Here is a 20,592-nt window from a genome sequence, read left to right as displayed (position 1 = left end):
TCCGACAGTGCTGTGTCCAGATAGAGCTGCATTAGCCCAGTGTGCCGTTCGCTCCAGGGTTCAAAGAGAGGGCCATGCTCCCTGATTAAATACCCAACAGTATGGGGCTGCAATCATACATTTTTGTACCGGTGCACAATTTCCTACTTATTCTCATACAATCAACTAGACCTCCCCCTGTTCCCCGCAGTACAAGGGGGAGAGACAGAAACATACAGATGATCGAGACAGGGAAAAATAAATAGGAAGTAAAGACAGAGAGAGACAGACGGACGAAGAAAGCCAGTAATAGAAAGAGAGAGAGAGAGAGAGAGAGAGAGAGAGAGAGAGAGAGAGAGAGAGAGAGAGAGAGAGAGAGAGAGAGAGAGAGAGAGAGTGTGGCAAACAGTGTGATTAAATGATATTGCCTTGCGTTAGTTCACACAGAGGTTAGCAGCCAGGAGGCAGCAGGCTGTGATTAGCTTCATATATGTGTGTGTGTTCGTTTAGAGCCTCTGCAGGAGCACAATGGCTTTGTATCCTGTTTGAGGCTCTGGCTCCCCTCACAGCTATAACGAACCTGAAGGGAGATGGAGAGGAATGGGGTGCCATTAGATGCCCTGCTCTGTCCATTTCTTCTGCATTTGAATGTCTTATATAGGAAGTGAGGGGGAAAAACTGTTTGGAAAAGTAGATGTAAAGGAGCACGCCAAGCAAAGTGGCTCTTACGCAGGTGACTTGAGTGAGTAAAATATTTAAGTTATTGACTTGACTATTGTACTTGAATGCACAGTATGTCACTTTAGCCACTAGAGCAGGGGTGGGCAAACTCGGTCCTGGAGGGCCGGTGTCCTGCACAGTTTAGCTCCAACTCTAATCAAACACACCTGCTTATTGATTTCTAGTGATCTTGAAGACACTAATTAGCTTGTTCAGGTGTGTTTGATTAGTGTTGGAGCTAAACTGTGCAGGACACCGGCCCTCCAGGACCGAGTTTGCCCACCCCTGCACTAGAGGATGCATATTGGCAACAAACAAAAGTGTAGTTTGATGATGCAGAGACTAAGTGTGGGATCATGGAAGTTGTGGTCTACATTACATCCTACGGGACTCCTGCAGAAATCATGTTCATCGATGAACTAAAGGATTCAATACTTATTTGGTATCATGAAGCAGAGTAAAGGATACAGAAGTAAGGCTAGGCCGATGATCGATATTATATCAAATCATGTTTAAAATTATGTCAATAACAATGATAAGCACTGGACTTTTTTACTCTATTTTGATCTAAGAGCCAATCACATCGAAAACAGATTAGACAAAATCAGTCATTTATTATTATTATTACTACCTTTAATTTAACAGGAAAGATAAAAAATCTCAGTATACATGTCACATGGGTCTAACAGACAACAAATAAAAAAACAATTAACAGTTAACAAGAATCACACATCGACAAACAAACTATTCAAAACATCTACAAGTATGTGTTTCAATATTTTTTTTAAATATCTCTTTTAAAAGCATTTAGTGAAATCAAATTCTTTAAACAGCAACTTTGTTTGTAGATAATTCTATGCAAAAGGTGCTGTGTATTTAAAAGCCTTTTTTTCCTATCTCAGTCCGCACTTAAGGAGCAGACAGTAAATAAATATCCTGTGACCGAAGGCCAAAGCTAAGGACAGGTTTTTTTTTTTTTGTTTTTACATATGTAATTCTGGAGATATGATGGGAGTAAACCCAATTAATGGACCCTCTTATTTTTGTGGCTTCAGTCATTGTTGGGGTACTCTTTTAAATCTGGAAGCATTAACCACTTATATCAAAATACATATCGTTATCGTTCAATATGATGAAAAATAGTTATAAATATTGCATTTTTGCCATATCGCCCAGCCCTACAAAGCAATACAAGAGCGCAGACGCGGCATGAAAACAGCTGAGCTTTTATTATTCCACAGTCCACTGCTTCCTGTTCTTCTGCTTATGATCATGTGGAGCAGCAGCAATGCTGTTTTATCATACTAAATGCAATTTAGGGTTCTGCTATTTTTTTTAGGATAATGCAAGTACACAACTAAACAAAATATACAACAGTCTTACAGTGTTTTTTTTTTTACAGATATTTTGATTTTAACCTCCTAAACTCTCTGTACCTGGTACCAGGTCCATAACATCATTTACTTCCGCATTCTTTAAATTTTAAAAGTAAAAATTTTCATATGATTACTGACATGTGCAGGATCCACCAAAATTCATTACAGCAACCTAGACCACACAGAACCAAAACTTTTGTGAGTTTACAAAAATAAAAGCGCCTCTTTTTGGAGGGGTTTATTATAACACATAACAAATACAATTATTTTAATCATTTTCAACCGTGTTTTATGATTCAAAGGGGTTTCTTAAAAATGATACCACACTTTTGCATTTACATCTCTACATGTGGATTTGGGAAGCTTTTGAATTTGGGTGGGCAAAATCCAGGCGGAAACCTCAAAATAGCATTTGACTTTATAATAATAATTAATAATGACTCCTTACATTTAAAGCACTTAAAAGTTGAGGAGGGGATCTAACAATAATAAACAACTAATTGGATAAACAATTAGTAGATATTTGAATAAAAAGTTTTACTTATTACAATTGTATTTAAAATGAAATAACTACATTTTTACTTCTCACCCCACCCCCTTTTCTTATGCATTATAATTATGGTGATTTAGACGACACGAAAGGTGCTTTTAAAAGTCAGCATTGTGTGCTTTAATACAGACCCTCATCATAATTGATTTTATAGACATTTTTGTATTCAGTCTGAAATGTGTTTCCGGCCCCTGCATCACATCTTGCTCTTTGAAGGGATACTCCATCAATACTAAAAAACCAATGATCTAGTCTATATATTGCAATTGTACTGGTCCACATCAAAAAATTGCCCCCCAAAAAATGTAAGTGCTAAATTTTTGTCTTCCACTGAGCTGGTTTTAATTGTTGTTGTATTCGCTTGATAGATCTTTTTGACATTTACCATTGCATTATGTTGTTTTGCTCCTTTAACCATACCTTTGCTTGTCTGTCTGACAAAATATTGCATGCTATTTATTTCACTTTGCATTAGAAGACGATTCAATATGATGAAACAAGAGCCTCCTCTCTCTTTTTTATTTCTGCTTGGTTACTGTTACATTTTTAATACCCAAGTACAATTTAAAACAGTATATCTTTACTTTAACTCAAGTATATTTTGACTAGGGTGGCACGGTGGTACAGTGGATATCGCTGTTGCCTCACAGCAAGAAGTTCACAGGTTCAAGCCTTGGCTGATTTAGTTGGCATTTCTGTGTGGAGTTTGCATGTTCTCCCCGTGTTCATGTGGGTTTCCTTCGGGTGCTCTGGTTTCCCTCACAGTCTAAAGACATGCGCTATAGGTGAATTGGGTACGCTGAATTGTCCGTTGTGTATGTGTGTGAATGAGAGTGTATGGGTGTTTCCCGGTGATGGGTTGCAGCTGGATAGGCATCCGCTGCTAAAAACATATGCTGGATAAATTGGCGGTTCATTCCGCTGTGGTGACCAGAAAGAGAATGAATGAATGATGAATATTTTGACTAGATGCTTAAAATATTTCTATATTTACTGTAATTGAAAATCTTTACTCAGTATATATTTACTTCAACTATATAATTTCAAATAATTTTCTCACCTTTGCCTGAGTCTGAAGGGTTTTGAAGGGTTTGTCCCTAATTTGTGCCCTAATGTTACCAATACATTGTTAGTTCAAATCTAGACAAATAAGAATCATATTCAAAACGAAAGCATCAACACATTCCTTTTTTTCCAGATTTGACTGTGCCACAGTTACACTTCTCAACTCGTCTGAATCCCTCAAGTGCGCCACAGCTCATGTGACATCAGCCATTCAATCAGCTTCACCCAGGAGGCAGACAGGGACAAAAATTCAGCCCTGGCACTGTAGCCACACCAGACCACATTACCACACTGACACAGCCCCACCCACGGACACGCACATTCACCATTTATCTTGGTGTACAGATGGTGAAATAATATAAGCAGTACCATATTTAATAGATATTTAAACATTTAATGTATGTGACTAACAAAAACAACCAGTTTATAACAAGTTTATACATTCAGTAAAAACTAAAGAAAAATAATCTGTGAATCTGTGAGTCCGTGTGCTGTCTGTTTATGCCGTTTGTCTGTTATTACTAATGATAAGAGTAACCTGTGAACGTGTATCACACACATACACACACACCTTTACACACAAATTACATGCAGCACTAGCAACACTTTAGCATACTTTTATTCACAAATAACTATATATGTCATTCTCTGCATTGTTGTCATTCTCTGCACCCCTACCTATGGATTAATTAAATACTGTATCCTATGCATGTATTTAATGTTTTACTTTAAAGACTAGATATGTATTCAGTTTACTACAAATGCCTACAGTCCTATATGGCTATAACTATAGTTATTTTTTGCATGTTAGACTATATTGCTTGTACAGTAGCATACAGCAGTCTGTATACCCTAAATCCCACATTATCTGCTGATAATGACATTTTAAAATGTACAGGAGTTCTACGCTAAGCTTGCAACTGTTAAACACAGTGTAAATTACTGTCAAAAACTGTCAAAAGTTGAGTGAATGGTGTCAAAACTACTTAGTATATTTTAATATAATGAAGTATATTTTCTGTTTTCTTCTTACCTCCTCTACCATTCTACTGTCCTCTGATGCAGCAGCCGAATTGAGGATACTTCAGTTAATTTTATGCATTTGGCAGCGTCTGATTTTAGAACCCTTTCTTTTGCTTTCTCTGAGGTTTTCGGCACCGCCTTTCCTTTATTTTACGGCCTATCTCTGACAATTAGCTTGTTTTGCACTTACTGTTTGTTTGACATTCTTACCAGATTTTGATTATGTCTGCATAACCTCTGATTGGGTCGGCCCCTCTCGAAACTAATTGGCCATCGCCGATTGGGCCAAATGCTTAACATTTACTATTATTAGTATTATTGCTATTATTACCATCATCATCATCATAATATTCACATATTTCAAGAGATAAAAGCTGCCTGTAACGATACATACGATACGACAAAACAATATGACAACGTTACGAAAAAAAAAAAACTGACCGGCCCACATTTAAAAAATGGTCAGCCCTTCTGGCATTTGCCAGATAGCCAATCCGCCCCTGGCTTCACCCTTTCCACAACAACACTGAAAATTAGGGCTGCACAATATATCGCTTCAGCATTGATATCGCAATGTGATCATTCTCAATAGTCACATCCCAGGATCCACAATGTTGAGTCTGAATTATAGTTCATTATTTGCATGTATTTTTGATTTTAAAAGCATTCAGGCATAAGAAATTTTATCATTTTGTATCAAAATTGTAATGATTTAATATAATTATTTATTATGTACAAATATTTTACATGCGATTATTCATTTTACTGTGTCTGAATACTATATGACTCCCCAGAAAACCATAACACGCTGTTCATTTCATTTGTATCTTTTTTATTGTATTTACTTATGCTTGTGTATTTTATGCAGATGCCCTCCCACTACAGCATCATCCCAATCAGTCTATAATTATTAATTCTTTCCAAAGAGGGATAGGCAGGTCATTTGGTGAAATTGCATTCATATTGCAATATATATTGCAGAAAAACAAAATATCGCAATGTCAGATTTTTCTAATATCGTGCAGCTCTGCTGAAAATTGATGGTCCATTAAATGATTAGAAAATAATGCACACTTGAGGTGTTGATGTGGGCAAGACACATAGAGAGTGCACATTATTATTTTTCAAATATTTGAATAGACCCGAGCAAAGTCCCTTTCAGGTAAGTCATTTTACTCGGTGACCATCTTTGAACCGCCTCCTGGGCAGTATGCTCAGGCATTCTGTTTGAATGGGGAAATATCAAATTTGTTTAGTTTTTAAGCATTCGAATCAAACAAAATCTGCATTTTTTCAAGTTGCCTGAGCTAATGCGCATGCACACTCAAAAGGAACGAGATCACGACATAATCTCATTTATGGCCATTCTACACATAATCATCACCTGAATAATGCTTCATCAGATTGCACTACTTTTCTGAAGTAATCCACATCTTGGTCTTAAAGGTGAATTTCCTCCAGAAATGAGAGCGACTCTTTGTTTACAAGTTTCTGGGTGTTTTTGTAGTTTCTGTCATGCAATGTGCGCTTGACAGGAGAGACTGTACCTCGCGTTCGTTTCATACAGATTACAAAATCAAACAACTTTTGTTTTCAAGAGCACTTGGTTCATTTAAATGTAGGAATTTCAAGCATTATGTGGATTTATTTCTTATGTCTGTGAAACGTCAGTCTATAGGGATCATTGATTGGCTCTTGTGCTAGTAGGCAGGCCTTTATTCGTTATTTTGACTTTTACACTTTTCCCCATTCAAAACTATCAGAGTGACATGTCTTGTGTATTCTACAGTCTTTGACTGGAATTAATTATTCCTCTTATATTACTGTTACCACACCTAAAGACATTGTTCAGATGCTGTATTTGAAGACATTTATCAGGCTTTCATGTGAAGGACTAGTTTCTTTTACATTTTATCCAGGAACTACTATAGCTGTGCATTTATATGAAAATAATTACTCATGAACATCTTAGAATGTCCATCAGCCAATCAGAAGCAAGTATTCAAAATGTAAAATATTTGAATTATGATGTCATCCACTTCAGAAAAGAAGCAAAGTCTCAGAATTTGATTTAAGATAACTAAAATTAATTAATTTGCACAGATTAATTACTCACCTCAAGAAAAGCAGTGTGAGCTAATTAATTAATGTCAATTAAGATATCATGATGACTTCAATGCAATGGCAGACTCCATGGGAGCACAATGTTTTGGAATGAAGATTGTTAAGCACTGTATGCTTACAGCTCCTGATAGCTTTAGCTATGCCAACTTATGTCAACTTGCATTTTGAAAATTAAACATGCACATAGAATCATAAGATTGAAAAGCGAAATCACTTATGCCCTTTTAAATCCTGTGGTTTGGAACAACTCCTCAATATGGCGGCCATGAATGTTCTCACTCTTTTGGAGGTGGATTTATGCCATTAATGCAGTGTGAGTCTAACCCCTAATCACCTTCTATCCTATCAATCTGTCATTGCCAGTCACGCTGCCTCTGTTCTTGCAGCAGAAGGGGCAAAAGTTCAAAATAAGAGTCATTTGGCTTTCTTACGTTGGATTATGTGGGATTTTGAAAGCTTCCTAATCAGTGCAGTTAAAATGGTTGCTTTTAAGCCTCAACGAGGATGCAAAATCACCATTCAAGTAGTACATGTGTTTCTTGTGTTGAAGTCAAAAGAAAGATTTTTGTTAGAAACAAACTTGAATTTGTTGTCCACTTGCAACATTACCTTCCTTTTAAATAATTAAACCATTATGACGAGGTTCAACATCAGCTCTTTCTGAAAAGGTCCCCCTATACACATTTCTAGAGATTGCGAATTAACGCATATTCATCTTTAAAATCATTTAATCTTTAAAACAAACGCTACGGGGCGGTATGATGCCGTTCCTTTTCACGCTTACCAGCTGACCACTTACTGTGGACAGCTTTTCCCGCTGTTACCAGTTTGTCCAGTGACTCGCTGCATAAGTCGGCAGACTTGAAATGCAAAGAATGGTTCCAGAAAGCAGGTAAGACAAAAACAAAAGTCCAAAAATAAAATAAACAAGTAAATATCAGCATGAGAAAATGGTAAAATCTGAAAATGTGGTAAAAATCAGGTTACCGCAAGGGCTTTTCTTTTTCTTAATTGCTTTTAAAAACACTGTAGGTTGGGTTAAGGGAAGTGGGTAGGCACTGGTCAATCTGCGCCTTTTAAAACTCTATCAGTTGGGTAGGGAAGGAGGAAGGTGGGTCAGTCGATCAGTCAGTCAGTCGACAGCGACCTCTGGTGGATTTACATAAAAAGAGCAGGCACGAATGTGAGAGAAATTTGAGATCTCAAAAAGCATAGCAGCCTCTGGCGGATTGGGACGTATTTCTAGATCTCCAGAAATGTATATAGGGGTACGTATTCAGAATGAGCCTGGGATGCATAAGTTGAAAAGAAGGATCAAATGAAAACCAATACAGCAATATGAGCGCAGTTCTCAAATTTCAGTTAAAACAGTACTTTTTTTTTTAAGAATGAAAGGCTCTTTAAAAATAAAGGCAGACCAACATTGTAAAATATCACAGTAGCATTATATTATTTTTGGTATCACTTTATTTTTGATGGTGCCTTACAGCTACATGGCAACTAATTCTCATTTGAGTATAGTAGGCTGTGAGGTTGGGGTTAGGGTTAGTATAAATGACACGTATTTGCCAAGTTTCTTATAGTCAGCTGAATGTCTTTTAGTTGAGGAGTCTCAGCAGATATTAAGCAAACAGTCTACTAATGCTCTAATGAGATTTAGTTGGCATGCAGTTGCAATGTAACTTTTAGTCAACAAAATGTGTTATAAGTACCATCAAACTAAAGTGATGGCCTATTTTTTTCAATTGCAATATCAATATTTATTATTTTATGTTTCAGATTGAAGTGTGACATTGCGATTGTACACACAACTAGATTGTGAACAATGAAAACAAAATTATATCACAATTTCACACATACACACGCACACACACTAACTCCTTTATCAAGTCATGTCACTTCTCTTTCAACATATCTTTCTAGCTGACTGTTCATATAAATAAAAACAAATATGAGTTGCAAACCTGCATCATACTGAAACAAATTCATACTATCAAGCACATTTGATTGAACCAAAACTATTATAAATAATAAATAAAAACAACAACAATAGTATTGTCCCAAATATTATAAATCTAAAATCTAATGATTAATAATAATAATAAAAAACATTTACGAACAGACCCTTATTACTATTGTATAAATGCATAGTATACATAGTATAAATATTTAGAGAATAATGACTTGAATTTGCATAAATTTTACTGTCACAAAGTTAATTTATGGTCTATAATCCAAAGGCACTTTATATTTGTTATGGTCCCTGTGTCCCTTTTATGAACCCATGCTTAACATCACAGGTTTCTGTTTACACTACGCGCAAAGAGTGTGGAAAACAAGATTTGAAGGTTCCCATTTTGTGTCATGCAGAGGAAAAATCTATACAGTATATGAATTAGGCAGATTTTTCATTTTTGAAATCAGTCTATTTAAGGCTGTCTTACCTGTCCACAGGCCAGTCCCATACCTCTCTCCCCCATGCCATGAGGGCAGGAGAGGTTCAGCTCCAGAGCATCAGCTTTAGACTCCTGTCAGGCAGAAATGAAGAAAACATCATTATATACAGTATAGCCACAGCCACATAGCAAATAAAATCAATGCAACAATACATTCAGTGCATTTTTTAGACTATATTAATCCCAAAGGGAAATTCACACCACAACAGAGCTTGTCATACTACAAAATAAATAAAATTAATTGTACATATTAAAAAGGCAATAATATTAATAAAATTACATTCATACTGCAAACTGCAAACAACGAGTGGACACTAGTCCATATCTACAGTATCAATGCATTTACAATTCTGCATAATTCATCTAGTATGACTTTGGTTATACAATCTGATCACTGTTGGTAAAAATGATCTCCTGTATTGTTCCCTGTAACACCAATGTTTGAGCTAAAAGAGCGTGCACAGGTTTGTAGCAAAAAGGGGATGACAGTCTTGGTTCATCATACTGACAAATTTACATTTAGATACAAGCCAAACTAGCATGTCTTACATACAGAAGTGCATTTTCCAAGCATTTCTAAAGATCAGTGCTATTTTGCCACAATACAACCAGGTTTTAGTGTCCACGGATGTGTGTTTGAGACTGATAACAATACAATCACTCAAAAATGCTCAGGATGTGGGCCAGACATGTTCACATCATGCGATCATAGATGAGATGCAGCAAACCTCAAACAATAATTGTCATATTAGATGAAGAGAGGTCTGTAGATAGAATGTATATCCATTCTGTAATTATTTGTAAAATTTGTAAATATTTTTATGACCAAAACAAGACAATTTATTCACAAAGAGATCATTCGAATGTCAGACTTATGTTAAAACAAAACAGACAAGAACAGAGTAAAAAAAAGAACCGATATTAAATGACTATAATTGCTTCGTCCTGGATTAGAATGCAATGCATCTGTATTCTAGTCAAGAACACAAACCACTCCACTAAATCACTTGATGTTCCATCAAAACAACATGGGGTGTTTAATTCCTCAATTCACGAGACTGGTTATAGAAATGTTTCGAAGCCTCAACACATTTGCTTAAACTGTTTTAGTGTTTCACAAAGCCTCGATCTGCCCACCACTACATAGAAATAATAGAAAAGACTAAGAGAGAAAACACAATACAGTCTCCAACAATGATGATTTGTGAGTACCTACTGTAAATGTTGTGTCAGTGAAATCAGCATCCAGACGAGTAGACTGTTTCAGCTGTGAGATGCAAAGCATGGTGGTATGTGTAGTCCGGGTGAATGGCTGGTGGAGCGTTCATATAACTAGAGCACACTCTAGTGAATCTGGTGGGTACTCAAGCTTAAGACTTGTAACAATACTTAATATTTAATATAAATATTAATATCAAATTCCGCATGAGAAAACGAATGAGTTTTTAAAGTTAATTTGTGTCTTTTCACTCCATAAAAAACGCAATGAGAACTGAGTGATATGAACATATAAATGTGCAGTAACATAACCCTTATATTAAGCAGTCTACATGTGTTTGTTTCATTATTATAAACACACACAGCAAATTTCACAGTTTACATGTTATAACAAAAGATCCAGTTAAAAAGTCTGAATGCCTTTTCAGGGGTGGTGAAAACATTTGTAATCCATCTTTTCCAACTTTTTTATTCTGCCAAAATGCCTGGTAGCATTTCCTGAGAGCTCTATAATGCCGGTGTTCTGTCGATTTGTCCTACCTTGTCAGATTGTCCTACCTCCCATTCAAAAAGTAGGTAGCACATTTTGATGATGTAATATGCTACCCATCAGATTTTGCAACCAGTGTAATTTTTAAGGTGGAGTAGCGTGATATGAAGCTGTAATATCGCCTTAACCTACCTAATCCCTAACCCCAACCTCAGAGCCATTCAAATACAGTGTTGGTAGCATAATCTGATGGGTAGGATAAAATTTCAGGACACCAGTCCTATTAAAAAAATGACAATAATAAAGTATACTTTAGAGCAGGGATGGACAGACTCAGTCCTGGAGGGCCAGTGTCCTGCACAGTTTAGCTCCAACACTAATCAAACATACCTGAACACGCTAATCATTGTCTTCAAGATCACTAGAACTCTATAAGCAATAGTGGTGTAACAAATCACAAGTCTCACGATTCAGATCACATTATGGTTTTTAGTCATGAATCGGAGAATTTTTCGGATCAGCCAAAAAGAGGAGGAGACAAATGTAATTTGCTTTACATTTATAACAAAAACAGTACTGCAAGAAACTTTTGTTTTTTAACAAACAGAACTTAGAACCTGTAATTTTATTTTTAAAAAATGAAGAAAAAATGAGCTGAATAAAAATAAATAGTAAAATATTTGGTACTGTGAAAAATTCACTGTTACCACTACTGTTTTACTACTACTGTTACTGATAACGCTACATGTATAAATCTAACATTATAACTTTTACAACTCATATTTATTTTTTGTATAATTTTTAATACCTGCATTTTCCGAACTATAAGACGCACCTGAAAGTCTTAAATTTTGAAAACGGCCGTGCGCCTGATAATCCGGAGCGCCTTATGTGTGCACTGTTCCAAAATCTATAAAAATGTTGTTGTGTGACCCTGTTAATCTGCGACTCCATGCGCGCCCATCTCACCGCTACTGTGAAAAACCAAGTAAAGCAAATGAATACGAAGCTTGCTGTCATTCCGGGAGGACTAACAAAAGAACTCCAACTGCTGGATATTGGTGTAAACAGGGCGTTCAAAGTGAAGCTGCGAGCGACGTGGGAGCAATGGATGACAGACGTCGAACACATTTTTACTCGCCCGGTGCTGCCTACCAAGGAGAGTTACGCCACCATATGTGAATGGATTGTGGATGCCTGGGCTAAGTTATCTGCTTCAACTGTTGTCCGAGCTTTCGCGAAACAGCCACCCGGCAACGAGACTAACTCCGACAATGATGAGAGAGAACTCTGCATGTTTGATGGCAAAACTGCCCAGCTGTTCAATTCAGACACAAAAGATGAGGACTTTGATGGTTTTGTGGGAGAAGACTGATTAAAAAAATAATGTGAGTGTATTGTTAAATAGTACAATAAAGTTTAACTAAACTACCATAACTGTTTTGCTTCCATTATCTTTTTTTGTAGACTGTATGTTTTAGCATGCACCTTATAATACGGTACGCCTTGTGTATGGATTAAGTACAGAAATAGACCCCGTAATTGAGACTGCGTCTTATAATCCGGTGCGCCATATAGTGCAGAAAATACGGTAAATGATTCAGTTATTCACTCATAAAACTTCAGGTTTCATTGCTAGATGAGTTATTTTTGAAGAATCATTCAGTGGCATATTTTTGATGGCTGGTTGTCGCCACCTATTGGTTAAATAATGTAATTGCTGCCTACAACTTTCATGTTTGATCATCAAGTTAAATGCAAATGATGGTGATTTTAATCTTTACCATAAACATTGGTGGTCTCTTTCTTGATGTTTGTGTTTTTCAAACACAGATTTAAATGCAGCGATTCAAGGGATTAATAAACATTATGCAAATCACCATAATTTATAATTTATGTTGCATGGGTGTTGAGATCCCGATCTTTTACAATACCCGATCAGCTTACAATAAATGCATTAATGCAGGCTAAACAAGTAGTGACAGAAAACACCTTTAATAACCTAAGAAACCCATCACCACATCCTAAATAACCTATGACAACTTCTTCTGTCAACATTATATTTTACAGGAAAGTTTAAATGCTTTCATTTATGTAATTTGAATGACGCAAGAGGTGAGCTCTCTGCGATCGTTACAAATTTAGGATTAATTTACAAAAAAAAAAATCTTAATCCGCAGGTTATGCGTGTTCCAAACTGTGGGTTGTGATCCGTATAAATCACGGATCAACCTTGATCTGTTACACTCCTAATAAACATGTGTGTTTGATTACAGTTGGAGCTAAGCTATGCAGGACACCGGCCCTCCAAGACCGAGTTTGCCCACCCCTGCTTTAGATTAAGAATAATACAAGCTTAAACTTAACATATAATGATCAATGTTTTAAGCTCATTAGAAACATTGTGGTCAATTAAACAATCTGGAGCCTGCATATAAATGATCCTGTGTGGAGAGTCAGGGTCGGTGTATTGTTTAGATTAGCGTGCTTTTCACCAGGATTTTACATGGTGAACTTTAAGGCTCACGGTATACAATTTAAGTATATCCAGATTTTCATGAAATGGCATCTTTAAAAAATAACGTAAATAAAAAATAGCAAAACATTGTGCATCATTTCTTTGTAAACGTCACTTGGTTTGATATTTTTGCAACGGAATAAATATATATTTTAATACACTGAAGCGTCTAAATATGTAAAGTGTCCAAGTATGTAAAACAGCAGGAGCCTCCCAGAAGCTGCGAAAAGAAAAGAGACAAATCTATAACAAAAAGAGGAAAAAAACACCCTGAGCACTTCCCAGCATTCAAAAGGCATAAAATGGTGTGCTTAAAATAGACCCAGAAGAACTCTTTGACATGTCAAAGCTGCCACAGAGTCGTCTTATAAAAAAGGGAAGCAGAAAAAAGGCAGCACAGGTGGATGGGGAGCGAGAGAGCGAGCGAGGCTGCTGGAAGTGGGAAAGCATTCAACAGGCAATTACGCTCTGGCGGCCGTTCTGAACCACACTGAAATGGGGAGAGCCAGAACGATTTCTCCGCTACACACCCTACAAACCTGCTGCTTCAGACACACAGCCATGGCTTTCCTAAAGCCTGACAGCCATTAGAGAGAAGAGAAGAGAGAGAGAGAGTAAGAGAGAGAGCGATTTGGCTGGGTTTGAGAGACACAAAATGACAGACAAGGCAAGCAGGAGACAGAACTGTGCAAATCTACTCCAAGGTGTGCTGATATAAGGCGCATAATATATTATATGGCCAAAAATACGAGGACATCTGCTTTGTGAACATTTCATTCCACAAATGATGGAGAATAATTTGATGTTGGTCCATACTGCAATAACACACACTTCTCTGGGAAGGTTCTTCTAGGCAGTGCTGGAATTTTTTTTTTTTACTTCTACATCAACATTGCTGTGGTTAGTACTTGTGTTGAGTGAAACAAGTTTTGAATGAATAAAATGTGAGGAAAAAAGTACCTTAAGTTATGTATACAACTGACGTCAGAATTATTAGCCCCCCTGTTTAGTTTTTTCCACATTTTATGTTTAACGGTGAGATTTTTTCAACACATTTCTAAACATAATAGTTTTAATCACTCATTTATAATAACTGATTTATTTTATCTTTGCCATGATTTCAGTAAATAATATTTTAGATATTTTTCAAGACATTTCTATACAGCTTAAAGTGACATTTAAAGGCTTAACTAGGTTACTTAGGTTAATTAGGCAGGTTAGGGTAATTAGGCAAGTTATTGTATAATGAGGCTTTGTTCTGTCGACTATTGAAAAAAATATAGCTTAAAGGGGCTAATAATATTGACCTTAAAATGTTTTACTTTTTATTTTTTATAAAAACTGCTTTTATTCTAGCCAAAATAAAACAAAAAACTGTGAAAATTTGCTTGCTCTGTTAAACATTTAGGAAATATTTCAAAAAGAAAAATAAATTCAAAGGGGGCTAAAAATTCTGACTTTAACTGTATGTGTATGAAGCTGATATGATTTGCTATGCTACCTTTTAAATGTGATGATTAACTAATAGAATCAATCACAAATTATTTATTATTTGTAGACATATTTCTATTTACAGACATTTGAAATGAGAATTTGAAGCCTATTTAATTGTTTATTTAATTATTGTGTTCAATAAACATTACAAAATGTAAATAAATATTTGGTTTGACAGAGAATTTATTATGAATGCACTTTATTGTTGCAACGATCTAACATAAATTGTGGAACATAAAATAATTTTGCTTAATATAATAGAGGTCAATGAATTTTATTTAATTATTTAAAAAAAATCACTTTTATTCTGCAAAAAAGTCATACTGGTTTGAAATTAAATTAGGGTAGTAATAATAATGGCCCTTTTTAAGTGAACAATTTAATTTAATTATTTTATTACATTTTTAATAAACATAAATATTATGTTTAATGACATTTTAAATACGCTAAATATGAATTTAAAACTGTCAGTAGTCGCCAATTGAGTCAATGCATTTAAACAGTTGATTCATTTATGAATAAAGCACGTAAGGCTATGTCTACACATATATGGGTATTTTTATAAACTGAGTAATTAAATGATTTTCGTGAGCATACTGCATACTAATCAATGCTTACATTGCTACATACTGAACTGAGACGGATTACTGTTCCATGGTCAAACAATGACATTCGCTGTGAATGCGTAAAAAAATGGCCTCATTTGATACTCCATTTTTGTGTTGACAAACAGTGAAACCACGTAAAAAAACTCAATTCAAAAACTTAATTTTCTGAAATCTGATCTAGATGCAAAAGAAAAAGTCATGCAGGTTTGAAATGAAATGAGGAAAATAATAATGTCATTTTTAGGTGAATAATTCCATTTATTTTTAATTAACATCTAAATATTATTTTTTAATGACATTTTAAATACTCTAAATAAGAGTTTAAAACTGGCAGTAGTTGCTAATTCATTTGATGCATTCAAACAGTTGATACATTCATGAATAAAGCATGTAAGGCCATCTCTACACATACATGGGTATTTTTATAATAGAGTAATTAAGCATATTTCGCGAGTAAATTTCTTACAAGTCAAAGCATGCATTGCTACAAACAAAAAGGCGGATTACTGTCCCATGGTCAAACAATGATGTTTGCTGCAAACACATATTTGATGTGAACTCTTTACCAAACAGAAGGGAGAAAACGCACGTTGACATCATGAGGCAAAAACTCTGATTGTAGTTTTCAGAAATTTTCGATTTGTCACCTGATACTCCATTTTTGTGTTGACAAACCGTGAAACAACATAGAAAAAGTGTGCTTTTTAAAATATCTATGTTCATGTGGACAGGGCTTAAATTGTGTCCAAAATAGCACACTTCCGCTGTCGCCACTGGCTTGCATGGTTCGGGATCTGTAGAGCTGCGCATCGTTGGATTTGCTCTTCAGTATTTGGACTCTCAGTAGTGATTATTAAACCACACTGAACTGAGCTAAACTGAACTGAACTTAAACACTACAAACTGAACTACACTGTTCCTATTTACTGTTACCTTTTATGTGAAGCTGCTTTGACACAATCTACATTGTATAAGCGCTATACAAATAAAGGTGAATTGAATTGAATTGAACTTCTCTATTATACTTTATGTAGAAAACTGTACATCTGAGTGGTCTGCATCTGAATGATGAAAGCAAGCAAAATGTATGGAATGTAAGAGAAGTAATACTTAATTTCATAGTGAAAGAATAATCATTAACAAAGTACAAACTTACAGTTCAGCAGTTGACTAATTATTATAATAAAATAGCAAACATTTTATTCTGGACTATTGTTGTGGACAAAAAGAGCTTTATGTTTTGTTATAAAAAATAATATACGTGTTCGGCTTATGATATACAATTTTGTCCATCCAATCAATCCAATCAATAAATCAAGTCAATTCAACGTATTTAATTATTGTGTTCAATAAATATTACAAAATGTAATAAATATTTGGTTTGACAGAGAATTTATTATGCATACAATGTATTGTTGAAACACGAACAAAAACAGTGGAACATAAAAGAAGTAATTTTATTTTCAATATAATAAAGGTCAATTAAAAAAATATATTTTTAAAAATTAATTATACTCAACAAAAGAAAAAAGTCATACATGTTTGAAGTGAAATGAAGCTAAATAATAATGGCCATTTTTAGGTGAATTATTGTATTTATTTTTGATTAACATAATATTTTAATGACTTTTTAAATCATATAATACTATAAATAATAAACTAAAACTGCCAGTAGTAGCCAATTCATTCAATGCATTTAAGTATGTTAAGTACTGTACGTTTTTCGCACTTGGGTTTAAAAAATAAATAAATAAAAAATACTGTCCACATGAAAACGCACTGTAATGTATGTTCAGAGCATGCCCAACCAGAAGGCGGAGATGACAATTACAATGCTGAGTTCACAACCAAATGAAGAATCAAGTATATTTCAAGAGTTTACACTTAGCTAATACTTGATACTGATTGCAGGTTTGGGAGAGAACCCTGAGTTTAGAGATACTTGAGCCCAGGGCTTTCGCCTGGTCATTTAGCACAAAAAGGGGGTCCAAGGTCAGGTAGGTCTTGAATGCCCCAATTTCATTGGAGGAAAAGGGGGAGATGGGGTGGATGGGGGGATTTTTCAAAAATGAAGGTAAGAAAGGCTTGCTATTTATGCAGACTTGAATTAGTCTGATTGGTTTATCATTAATTGTTGATGTGAAACCAGCGATGGTCAATCATAAAATGCATACAATCCAATGCAAACGTAAAGACAGAGGTGGATTACCGTCCTAAGGGTTGAACAACGAGGAATAACGAGGAGCTCAGATTGTAATGTCAACATGACCACATTGTCAGAAAATTGTCAGAAAATCTCTCATCCTTGCTGGAGTTTTCTGTTTCAGTCACCTGATATTCCATTTTTGTGTGGACAAACAGTGAAATCGCGTAGACAAAAAAAGTGTTTGTCTGTGTTTGTGGACAGGGCCTAAATTGTGTCCAAAATAGCACACTTCTCTATTATGTAGAATACTGTACATCAGCTGAGTAGTCAAGAAGATCTGGATGTAAAATCCAAGGAAAATTTTGGGAACGTAAGCCAAGGAATACTTAATTTAATAGTGAAAAACTGATCATTAACAAAGTATGAAAATATAGTTCTGGAGTTAACTAATTAGTTATGGAACTCCTGCATAAACTAATATCACATGGCGCTATTCTGGACAAAATGAGCCCTAATGTTTTGTCATTAAAATAAGACGGGTGTTAGACTTATGGTATACAATTTTGTCAGTCGAATGTAATTTCAGTTGAATGTTAATTTGATACAAATATAAATAAATAAATAATTTATCAAAGGACAATGTGGTGTCCCAGTGTGTAGCGCTGTCGCCTCGCAGCAAGAAAGTCGCTGGTTTGAGTCTGGGTGCTCTGGTTTCCCCCACAAGTCCAAAGACATGGTATAGGTGAATTGGGTGAGCTAAACTGGCCGTAGTGTATGTGCGCGAATGGGAGTGTGTGGGTGTTTCTCAGTGATGGGTTGCAGCTGGAAGGACATCCGCTGCATGAAACATATACTGGATAAGTTGGCGGTTCATTCCACTGTGGCAACCCCAGATTAATAAAGCAACTAAGCTGAGGAGAAAATGAATGAATGGATGAATGTATCAATTTTTTTTGTTACATTTAAGTACAGGGCAGTAGCAGCTACATATACAAGTCAAGCTAATGAACAAACTGAAGAGCAGTTGTGTAAGATCAATCAAAACAATTAGAATAATAAAATGATGACATGCAAAAACATAACCATAACAGTAAGAAAACAATGAGACAAACTCAATCCAAATTCAGAGGCTGCATCTTTCAGTGATGCAATACATATAAACATAAATATACACACACATACAAAGAGTACATGTTTTTATACATTTATGTCAATATGTTATAACTGCCTTGAAGGGAAAAATGAACAAATACTTAAAAAAAAAAAAAAAAGAGTCCTACACTATTCATATTCCTCCTCCATCAAACTATACAGACTGCAATATGTGTGCGTGGACGGTTGGGAATGTGGGTAGCCCTCTCTGTCAGATTCAGATTTCATGTCAGTCCGAGATCCGTTTGTCAGACTGCCAGATGGTGAAGAGTGAGTGATTAATCAGAGAATGCATTTCCCCCGCTCCCGAGCCCAATAGTGACGAGCTCTTCGCCACTCCAGCTGATGCTTGCTGTTGCTCGCGGTGATCTTAGATTTGTATGCAGCTGCATGGCCAAGGAAACTAAATTTATAAAGCCCCTGATGAACAGTTCTTGTGCCGTTCGGTGTTTCCTGAGACTGGTGGACTCAAGCAAGGACAGATGATATTAATGCGCAATGCACCTTAACATTCAACATCCTCGTTCTGCGCTTTCCACCTGTGACTTATATGAAAGACGGCATCTTTGCACAGAATCGGGGTAATTCTATTTGTGATTTCCAACAATGGCATGAAGCAAAACAAGAGCATCGCCTGTGTGTTGTGAGAGCTTTTTGCGTGCTCAATACAATAGAAAAACTTCAAAGCTGATGATGACCTCTTATCTTGAAATAGTAAAAAGCGCATGACATCAAAGCCCCTCACTTGAACGGAAAAACAAAAGACAACTGTTGTGCTTGTCTAGTTAAAAATAAGTAGACTTGCATGTCTAGCAGCTTCTTCTATAATAGTAATTCTGGGCTTCACGTAGCAAAGGGGTTATACTATTTTAATGGTCATTCTGATGTCTACACTACACTGACAAAAGTCTTGTCGTCGATCCCAATTGTAAGAGTAACAAATGAGAACTTGATTTCTAGTTGATCATTTGGAAAAGTATCAGAAGGTAGATTTTTCTGATGAATCATTTGTTGAACTGCATCCCAATCATCACAAATACTGCAGAAGACCTATTGGAACCAGCATGGACCCAAGATTCTCTTAGAAATCAGTCAAGTTTGGTGAAGGAAAAATCATGGTTTGGGGTTACATTCATTATGGGGGTGTGCAGGAGATCTGCTGAGTGGATGGCAACATCAACAGCCTGAGGTATCAAGACATTTGTGCCGCCCATTACATTACAAACCACATAAGAGGATCATTTCTTCAGCAGGATAGCGCTCCTTCATATACTTCAGCCTCCACATCAACGTTCCTGAAAGCAAAGAAGGTCAAGGTGCTCCAGGATTGGCCAGCCCAGTCACCAGAATGAACATTATTGAGCATGTCTGGGGTAAGATGAAGGAGGAGGCATTGAAGGTGAATCCAAAGAATCTTGATGAACCCTGAGAGTCCTGCAAGAAAGCTTTCTTTGCTGTTCCAGATGACTTTATTAATAAGTTATTTGAGTCATAGCAGAGATGTATGGATGCAGTTCACCAAGCTCATGGGAGTCATCCACAATATTAATTCTTTTTCCACTGCACCATGACTTTATATTCTATACTGTACATTATTTCTGTTAAGCGACGTGACTTTTGTCTGAGCAAAGTCAGACCTTACTGTCCTAATTAAATTATTAAAAATCAAGTCA

The 20,592-nt window shown here is 35.8% G+C and overlaps 1 protein-coding gene across 1 annotated transcript in view; it reads right to left on the bottom strand.

The window, feature by feature from the left end:
• dpydb (dihydropyrimidine dehydrogenase b) overlaps positions 1 to 20,592 on the bottom strand; it is a 291,123-nt gene that overhangs the window by 88,228 nt on the left and 182,303 nt on the right. The window contains exon 16 of the mRNA XM_056474106.1: positions 9,282 to 9,365. Coding sequence (XP_056330081.1) covers positions 9,282 to 9,365 — 84 coding nt within the window. The remainder of the gene's footprint in view (positions 1 to 9,281; positions 9,366 to 20,592) is intronic.

Source organism: Danio aesculapii, chromosome 2, assembly GCF_903798145.1.
Source record: "Danio aesculapii chromosome 2, fDanAes4.1, whole genome shotgun sequence".
Taxonomy (NCBI): Eukaryota; Metazoa; Chordata; class Actinopteri; order Cypriniformes; family Danionidae; genus Danio; species Danio aesculapii.
Note: the sequence above shows the minus strand (reverse complement) of the source record. Positions and strands in the feature narration are given on the sequence as shown.